This window comes from Montipora capricornis, chromosome 7 (genome assembly GCF_036669925.1).
Source record: "Montipora capricornis isolate CH-2021 chromosome 7, ASM3666992v2, whole genome shotgun sequence".
NCBI classification, from domain to species: Eukaryota; Metazoa; Cnidaria; class Anthozoa; order Scleractinia; family Acroporidae; genus Montipora; species Montipora capricornis.
Genome location: NC_090889.1, coordinates 13242156 through 13252459, shown reverse-complemented (window position 1 = coordinate 13252459; position 10304 = coordinate 13242156). Strand labels below are relative to the sequence as shown.

Below are 10304 nucleotides of genomic sequence, written 5' to 3'. Positions count from 1 at the left end.
GCTTCTGAAGATGAAAAAGGAATTATCCTTACATCTGAGGACACAAATGCCATTGGATGATCCACCTTCCATTGTGTTTCGTACTTTGGGGGGACCTTGTGAAACTAACGATAAACCCAAACGGTGAGTTTAAAATCTACCTTGACAATTTGTTCCCTTGGAATCCCCCAAGAACAATCACACCGGCTATGCCATGAACGGAATTGGACCCACATGTTCCGTTGTTCAAGCATGGTCCACTATAACAATGGTCACCACTTAAGAAAAAAATGAAAGAGAGATTTTCCAAATTAAATGCTTTTTTTTTTCGAAATATGAAATAAATCCAAATAGCAAAAATGTTTGATTCCACATCATGCTCATAAAAATATGACACAGGAACGCTTTAAATCGATTGGAATCGAAATATTAAGGCAGAAACGGTCGGGTAGCCTGTCATCGGTCTGTTATATAGGAATGGTTACAAGGCGCTAAGATCTGTAACCACCTCGTTTCAGAGCAAGCTCTTTGATTTCTCAAAATTGCAGATGACACATGCAGTGTTCATCCCTTTTTTGCGCATGCTGAGATAAAATAAGAGTGTCAAGGATTGACCCTTCTAATCGTTTAAAGGGAAAGATGTATTGTACAGACCTTCACATTTCTGTCCCGTAAATCCATTTGGACACTCGCAACTGTAGTTATTCAGATTTCCTGTACATGTCCCGTTATTCTTGCAGGGTTTGCTGAAGCACACATCCAACTCTGTTGATAAGAAACAAGAGCTCATCAAGTTGAGTTCATCTACATCATCATTATTATCATTTATCGTCATCACCAACTCCGTTATTATTGTGATCGTCATCTTCATCAATGCTGCATGGTATATGAGTCCGTGGTACAAGCCTCTTCACAGCTATATGAAAAGAGTGGGTACTACAAATTTAACGCAAACCTTCACAGTTCTGTCCCTTAAATCCATTCGCACACTCACAACTGTAGTTACTCAGATTTCCTGAGTAGCTACCGTTATTCTGACATGGATTGCTGAAGCATGGGTCCAATTCTAAAAGGCAAATTGAACCGTTACTAGTTAAAGATGTGGATTTTCCGTTGACTGTTTTTGAGCCAAGGTAAATTTGTATTCATTATTGTTGTGACTGTCATATTCATCAATGTTAGTGTATGGGTCTGTGGTAGAAATCTCTTCACAGCTAGTTGTCTGAAAAGAGTGAACAGTACAGACACAAACCTTCACAGTTCTGTCCCTTAAATCCATTCGCACACTCACAACTGTAGTTACTCAGATTCCTGGAGCATGTTCCGTTATTCTGGCATGGATTGCTGAAGCATGAGTCCATTTCTAAAAGACAAATGTAACCGTTACCTATTTAAAGATGTGGATTTTCCGTTGACTGTTTTTGAGCCAAGGTAAATTTGTATTCATTATTGTTCTGATTGTCATATTCATCAATGCTAGTGTATGAGTCTGTGGTAGAAATCTCTTCACAGCTGTCTGAAAGGAGTGAACAGTACAAACACAAACCTTCACAGTTCTGTCCCTTAAATCCATTCGCACACTCACAGCTGTAGTTACTCAGATTCCTGGAGCATGTACCGTTATTCTGGCATGGATGCTGAAGCATGAGTCCAATTCTAAAAGACAAATGTAACCGTTACCTATTTAAAGATGTGGATTTTCCGTTGACTGTTTTTGAGCCAGGGTAAATTTGTATTCATTATTGTTGTGATTGTCATATTCATCAATGTTAGAGTATGGGTCTGTGGTAGAAATCTCTTCCCAGCTGTCTGAAAAGAGTGAACAGTACAAGCACAAACCTTCACAGTTCTGTCCCTTAAATCCATTCACACACTCACAGCTGTAGTTACTCAGATTCCTGGAGCATGTTCCGTTATTCTGGCATGGATTGCTGAAGCATGCGTCCAACTCTAAAAAAAAATGAAAACACTACCTCTTTTATGGCAAATTAAACGTTTTGGAGCAAACATTATTGGACAGGGCATGCGTTAGCACAAAGTGTCGAATTATCATTTATCTTCTTTTCTTCCTTCAGTTATATTTGCAATGGTACATTTCATTGATTTAGGCACACTGTATACACTAACAGTGGCGGATCCAGGAATTTTTGATGGGGGGGGGGGGGGGGGGAGACCAAACCTTGAAACAGAAAAACACTACAGAAACTTTTTTCAGATTAGTGGCAAAATAGAATGGCTCTCCATCAAAAAAACAAGTCAAGCAGTTGAGTAATAATAGGCGATCCTGCAGGTGCGAGAATTTTAGACTCAAACACGTAGTAAAAAAAAATCGGTTATTCGGTTATTATTATTCTTATTATTCTTATTATTCTTAGTCTTCTTCTTCTTCTTCTTCTTCTTCTTCTTATTATTATTATTATTATTTTTATTATTATTGTTAAGGCTATTTAACAACTATTTATCGAACTGGAGGCGGGCTAGGTACATTCTACTACTAGCGACTGAGGTGAATAGTTGTTTTAGTATAATTATACTAAAACGCTGGGCTAATATAGGACAAAAAAATGATTTTAATTAACTGAATTATTCCTGCAACGATTGCCAAATTTTTGGTCGTAAATCGCGCGTGAGTTGCGCGGAGGTGAATAGCGAAGGATATTCGGAGTTTGAGTAACCAATCAGAGTGCGCCTTCAACGTTATCCACTCCAGGTGATCTGGTGACGTAATTCGGAGGGCTGGGGAGAAAAATTTTAACGCCGCATCCCACAACCGCGCGCGGCCTTAGGTGTTGTTTCCAAACTCCCTGCATTATTGCCATCGCCAAAACTTAACAGATCATTATTTGTCTACCACAACTCCTGTTACTGAACGAACATTCAAGTAGACCCGAAGAGATCTAACCTCGCCTCTGCCATGTTGAATTCGAAAATAAGGCCGCGTGCGGTTGTGGGATAAGGCGTTAAAATTTTTCTCCCTAGTCCTCCGAATTACGTCACCAGTTCACCTGGCTATTTTAGTACATTCTAAAAGGGTCGTTATTTGGCCGCCATTATGAAAAAGGACTATTCCGTTTGTTTCTGCAACCTTGCTCTTTTTTGGTTACCGTTACTTTTGCACCTAGTTAAAATTTCTTTTAGGCAGACATGTGGGCAACAAAAGTACCAACCTTCGCAGTTATGTCCGTGAAATCCAGAGGAACATTCACAATTGTAGTTACTTAAATTCCCAGAACATGTACCGTTGTTCAGGCATGGGTTACTGATGCATGGATCCAATTCTAGGAGAAAGTTAGAGTAAAAGTTACTCAATGTACGCCATCATCCGCGTGATGAAGTTGTGAGTCCCTTTTTTGCTTCAACGTCTGGATGAATGAATGGATGCTCCTTAAAAATGCTTCAGTCCGAGTATAGCTACTGGCTCGTTCGCACACCATCATTACGTCACACTGAACAATTGAATAACCATGAAATGATAGGATTAGAGTTACATTTGTAGGTTTCGAATTGCCTGTTCCTTTGTTTGTTTTTAGCATTGTAAATTGATTACGTTATACAGTACTGTTCCGCCTTCTTTTTTTATGGAAAAGAATAAAGAGTGAACCCGTAACTGAACTAGTTACATTTTCCATGAAACGTAAGACTTGACCATCCTTCTCTTATTTGTTTTTCCTTGGAGATTAATTGATGCACCGCATGATATTTGAATTGGCCCAGAGTTTCGAGATATTGATATGCAGCATACAGTGAATGATGTCACGAAGGTTCGCCTCAACTTCAACTTCACTTGCTTCCGGAAATGTCAGTAATGTGCCCCTTTTTACTCCTCAACTACTCACAAAATGTTAAAATATCCCTAACCTAAGAAGAGACTTTCGCCGCGTTGACGCCGTTTAATTTTGAAGAGAAACTTTGTAACTTGATTACCTCTTCAATTAAGTGGACATTGAACCAGTTTTTGCCGAGTTTATGTATAAAAGGAGTGGAAAGTGCAAACCTTCACAGTCCTTTCCCTTAAATCCTTTTTCACACTCACAACTGTAGTCACTCATATTGCCGGTGCATGTGCCGTTGTTCTGGCAGGGATTGCTGAAGCATGCATCCAATTCTACTAAACAAAGAACATGAGTTTATCTAGGTGATGTCATCATCATTGTTACTGATCGTTGTCATTGTTAACTCAGCCTGCTATTATCGTCATCTTCATTTTCATAATTTCTAGTGTAAAAGTGAGCCTGCAGTGGAAACCTTTTCACAGCTGCATGTCTCAGGAAACTAAACCCAACCACGGTCCAGTTCTGATCTTATGCAATCGTCAAAGACAATGTTTTGCACCATAAGGAACTCAAGGAGGGCAAATATGTGCTGCGCTTCCCTATCTGAAAACCAATGGAAGAAGGAAGAGAAATCCTAAGTAGAAAACTGTAAACAAATCTTACCACGTTCACAGTTTCTTCCACTGAACGTTTCAAGGCAATGACATCGGTAGTCGTCAGTGTTGCTTTGGCAACTGCCATTGTTTAAACATGGACTGGAATAACAGTAGTTGCTCTCTGGAGAAATTTGAACAAGAAATAACATAGCTACAGCTGACTGATTATGTGCAGTCTATATAGTTGTCGGCCGTGCACAATATATTTTGCACTGAAGGCTTAAGGTTTGAAGCTTAGTTTCCTAACAGAAAAATGAATAGCTCATTTCTGGTTTCAACTTTAGTTACAATATATTTATCATTCGTCAAGCTAATGTTCTTCAGCTAGCAGTTGCTGTTGTTTGTCGCTTTATCGCTTTGCTGGTCCCTTTCGTTTAGCCTTGACTTTGTCTCCTCGCCGCAGAAATTTAAGTCCATGTTGTTTGCTGACAGCCGAGACCAACAGTACTAGAGGAGAGTATCTTTCAAGGCTCTTAAGCAATTTTTTTGGGCCAAATATACAATAAAGGATAAGACCTTTTTATTTCTAAAAGAAGAAAGTTGAGAAATGAGATCAAGGTGAAGGTAACCAGATTACCTTCACAGTTAAGTCCGTCATAAGGTCCCCAGCAATCACAGGTGTAGTTATCTGGGCGACTTGTACAAGTTCCGTTATTTTTGCATGGATTGTAAAAACAATGATCCACCTCTAAAAATAAAAAAAAATATGATAGCTTTAAGATCAACAAGTTAAAGGGATAATGTCTCGCTATTCTCGTCAAAATTCAAAACACTGAAAGACGTCTTTGCATCAATGGTTACGGGTCTCATTAGGGAGTTCACTACTGGTGTCAAATCACTATAGACTTAGCATGCGTTCAATTGGCCGTATTCTGGAATAGGAAAATTTATAGTAGAAGTTAGAAATCCTTCGCTTTTACGGAGATTCACATTAAAATTGTCAAACACCTGCTAAAGTGATATTTTAAAGAATATGTATTATCCTTGTTGCTTCAAAACGCCACACATACCGTTTTAAATCATCACTCCACGTATTCTTATTCCGGAATAGGGTCAAAAGTACGCACTCTTAATGTATGGTCCCGAGGGTAACAGTTAGTTTTGTTTTCCCGAGAGTCCTGATGTTTCACGAAACGAAGTCCCAAGGGACCATATTAAGTGCTTTGTTATATATTTAGACTTTTCGTTCAACAATCCCAGCAAAACATCCGGAGCAGGTAACAACTGCGGAGTTGTATACATTGAATTTCATCGGGTGCACGTGACCAAGAATCAATCAATCACTGTGCTCGTTTTGTTGAGTGAAAGTCTAGATGTATAACAACTTCTATTTTTCAGTGTTCACCAAGTGATTCAAAACACCAGAGAGTTGACACGCGTGTAGCGTCAACACCAGAGTTATATGTGTTTCTCTTAAGTGTGATCACAACCAATGAAGACCAAGGAATAATGGTATAGTTTTTTTGCCAATGACCACTCAAGTGCATTGGAGCTATACTTTGTTGTTTGCAGCTAAGGATGGAGAGGGTGGAAATGGTTGACACTTGAGAAAACACCGGCCAGTATTTTCAAGTTTGGAGAAGTTGTCTTCAGAAAGTCGCCAAAAACTAAATACATCTATTTGTAGCTCTTTTCGCCACAAAAATATTTCATACATTTTCAATTGATCTTCTCAGTCAGTTGCCAGGAATGATGTACGTGTGAGCAAAAGTACAAATTTTGTTTTTGTTTTTTTTTTTTCCATTGTTCGGTACAGAAACCGCCATACTGGAGAGCAAGTTGCGCACTGAGACATCTAAAACGAAGAAAATTTAACTTAACTTGCTTTGTTTTAGATGTCCAAGTGCGCAATTTGCCCTCTAGTATGGCGGTTTTTGTACCATGTGATCGCCAGCTTAAGGAACCATTTAGCATGACAGCGTCCCCTTTAAGCAAAGGCCCCGGTGATTTTGCTAGCAAACTTGGCCAGATAAACATTGTTGTGTCGATCCAGTTATGTGGCCGATCTAAAACAAACAGTCAGTTACTATTGAAAGAATAAGGAACACCTCTTTATCAGTTAAAGGTAAGAAAGATAGTCTTTTAGTTAAAAACATTGCAGCCTGTAGGCTGAATTACGTTCAGAACTTACAAGGAATAATATACAATGAAGTTAAAAATACTATTAGATATTGATCATAACTTAAGAAATTTTCTGGCGAAAAAAGATATTCATTGTTCATTTTTTTTTACATATAATGGTTTTCCATACACTGTAGGAAAAAAAACTGCTCTTAATTGCATTCTTAACTATAAAATAGTTCCTTAGTCTGTCTGTGTTCAGTTTCTGGACTGAAAAGCTGCACTTTCTTCTGAGGTTTATGTTACATTGGTTGGGAGGCGTGAGCAAATGATAGAGTTTATGGTTTGGATCATTACACACTTCCTTGAAAAGCTTTACTACAGTGTTCTCGCGGCGCTCATATAACGGTCGAAAATTCCCACCTTCCCAAGCACCTCCTGGTATAAGCATTGCGGAAAAATAATGTGCAAAGCGCGCTTCTGGCACCTTGTATGTCTGAATGCAGAATACTGTGGCAGACTATCATGTTATACGGGACAAGCGTATGCAGTAACGGGTCTTATGCATGTTAGATAAAACAGTAGCAGTTCTTTTCTTTTCACGCCGGAGCGCTTTAGTTGTCTTAAAAAAAGACAGACGAGAATTAATCTTCTTGATAATATCAGATATATATGTTATTTGCCAGCTGGGAGGTCCGTATAGCGAAAAACTGTGACCGAAGTCTTGAAAATGCTGCCCGAGGCCGCAGGCCGAGCTCAGCTTTTTCAATACCGAGGTCACAGTTTTTCGCTATACGGACCGACCCTTAGCTGGTAAATAATAATTTATTTTTTTCATCTCTCTCCTTTCCTCTCTGAAATCACTTTTTTAATTGTTGATTCGCATCGCTTTTATAGCGAATGTATTATTAAAGTGACTTACAAACTGAACGTATCAAAGAGAAATAATTTTATTTGAATTCTATTTTCAAACCTCTTGTCTAATAAAAAGAAACTTCTGTATGTAAACGGATTCGGTGCATGTCAAAAAATGGAAATTAAAGGCCGGGACTCTCCGAGCGTTACCGTGCCCGTGGACAGAGATAGGAAATCCGGACCGCTTGAAGTACCAATCACCTCTCGGAAAATATGCGTGGGCCAAGAATTTGGACGTTATCTACGCACTCTAATTTCTTATCATTAATCAAAATGGGATCAAGGATCACATCCGGAACGACTGAAACTAATACACAGTTCTTTACATTAGTTTCGTTTGACTGAAAATTGTAGGCAGCGACCTGCCTTGCTAAGTCGTCCACGGTGTCCTGCAATTTGCTTGACTCGTTCTTGTTGACTGCTTCGGCGATGGTCGTGTCATCGACATACTTGGTAAAGGTAAAGGTACACCTTAATTATTTGACGTCGGTAATTCCTTTGCCCTCAAGAGCGAGGTATATTCTCCCAGTAAGCCGACGGTGCGCTCATCTTACCCCCCTGTTTCCATCAGTGTTTTGAGTTAAAGGTAAATAAAGCTACTTTTTAGCTACACTAAAAGGAAAGAAGTCGAAACAAGGATTTGAGATCCAGGGATCGAGGAAAGAAATTAAAGGGAAGCACAGATCTACAAACATCATCTAAATAAATCTCCTCGTTGTTTGAACGATTGCAATTGCAAAAATTGCGTTCACAACGGCGAGGATCATAGCTTCACTTGATTTCATATCCGCAGTTCATATATAATCCATCTCATATATCATCTCATCGATAATTCTATTTTTGAAACTGATTAAAGCGGAATGTCAATCAAACCTTCACAATGTGATCCTCCAAATTGGCCAATGCAATCACACGTGTAGTTGTTCTGGAGGTTCGAGCAAGTCCCATTGTTTTTGCAGGGCTTATCACCACAGTAATCCACACCTTAACAGTGCAAAATGGAAATGTTTAATGATATCTCTTGTTAATCCTTTTATGAATACCCTTTTTGTTGGCCAAGTAATGGGGTGCGGAATCTGACTACAACTATTGCGTATTTAACAAATAGATTCCATGTTGCTGTACGTCTGTAGTAGAGCTGTGGTAAGAACATTATTGACACACTAGGCGATACCCTTGTGTTCTTACCGCATTTTAACTTCATCTGTAATATATTACTGAACAGACGCACGACGACATGGGATCTATTCGTTTTATATATAAATTAACTAATAAAAGTTTTTGATGATCACATCAGCTATGCATCTGTCCTCTTATGGATCATACGTGATGAGAACCAATCAAAATGCTTGCGTTATTGAACTTATTATATAAACTACCGCATATCTGCCAATTCCCAGAAAATAACAAAATGGTTTTAAAGGATCAATAAAAGAAAAATTGCAAATAGGTTTCTACAAAGAAATATACTCAAAACGTACCTTTACAGTTCCGTCCCGTGAATCGAGGAAGACACTCGCAGACGTAACTTCCATTTACATTTTGACATGAGCCACCATTTGAACATGGATCGTCGGAGCAAGGGTCTGTTTATCCAATTAAAAAAAAAAGGTAATCACACAACCGAAACCAAAGGAGATCAGTTCAGTTCTTTATCAAGGTTATTTTTTTATTTTTTGAACAATTTGTGCGATCTTGTTGGCCATCATTACCAACGTTATCGTCGTCTTCGCCGCTTCCACTGGTGTCATCGTCACCGGAATGGTTCGCATCATCGTAGGCACCGCCGCTTTCACCACTTCCGCTGTCTTCGCCCTCCCCACTTTCACCACTACCACTGTCAGGGTCACCACTTTCACCGCCTCCTTTAACCACTGCCACTGCCACCGCCACTACCACTGCCACCGGATCCGGAGTGGTGACCCTTTTTCTTTTTCATTGCTAAGGTAGAAACACAGAAATACAGCATATACGTTGCATTCTTGAAAACTATTGACGTTGTAACAGGTTAAGATGCAGAAAATGTATAGAGTGTTTTCACGTGACATCAGGGCGGGCATGTTGGTTTTCCTAAAGAATAGAACAGCGACGTTGCGCTTTCTTAAACAGCTAGCTGCATCAGTCACAATTTGAAACGTTATCACTAAGGAGCGAATTATGTTTTTCCATATGACTCGTTGCTCACTAGTTTTTTTTTTCTTTTCAATTGAAACATGCTTCAAAGAAAAGAAATACGCTAAATGGAACTAAATGGTCTTTGGTGCTACGAGCCATTTGCTTGTTTTTGTACAAAGCGGCAAGTAATCTAGCATATTGCAAAAATTGTTGGAAATCGAAGCAAGTTGGACTAATCGTGTGATGAAGCCGAACTATTTAAAAACTGTACATGCATCCGTGCGCCATTTGTTTGACATCACTTCACATCACCGCTTACAACTTTATACAATGATGTCATTAATTCTCCCCTTCATCCAATATTAATGTATCGCTGCTGGATCATTAACCTTATATCCCTTGTTTAAGATTACTTATTAGTCTTTACGACCAGTTTATAGAAGGCCCCACTGAATGTCAGATTCGATTACTTTCAGCCAATATTTGTGACTTGTTAACCTTTAAGGAGAATATCGGCCTAGCCTTGTCGCTAGGATTTTTATGAACAACGAGCATATTTCTCTCTTTATAAAAAAATCCTCTCAGTCAAAAACTTTCTTTTTTTCAACCCCGACGAAGCAGGGATTTTTTAAGTGTTGTGATTAGACAAAAAAGGGCAAGATTGAAACAGGTTAAACAATTGCTTTGGGGAAAGACACTATAGAACGTCCGAAAAACTTGGGCTCGATATTCTACTAGCGCAGACTTCCCTATTTTGCACTAGCAACATTGAAACTACAGATAATCAGCTTGCTCAAAATATTAT

The 10304-nt window shown here is 39.0% G+C and overlaps 1 protein-coding gene across 1 annotated transcript in view; it reads right to left on the bottom strand.

The window, feature by feature from the left end:
- The window catches only part of LOC138055662 (bridge-like lipid transfer protein family member 1), a 15970-nt gene extending 11942 nt beyond the window's left edge, over nt 1-4028 (bottom strand). The window contains exons 1-7 of the mRNA XM_068901547.1: nt 3974-4028; nt 3147-3257; nt 1819-1929; nt 1232-1342; nt 935-1045; nt 630-744; nt 141-257 (exon numbers count right to left, since the gene is read on the bottom strand). Of these exons, the coding sequence (XP_068757648.1) occupies nt 141-257; nt 630-744; nt 935-1045; nt 1232-1342; nt 1819-1929; nt 3147-3257; nt 3974-4028 (731 nt within the window). The remainder of the gene's footprint in view (nt 1-140; nt 258-629; nt 745-934; nt 1046-1231; nt 1343-1818; nt 1930-3146; nt 3258-3973) is intronic.
- Nucleotides 4029-10304: the final 6276 nt, after the last annotated feature.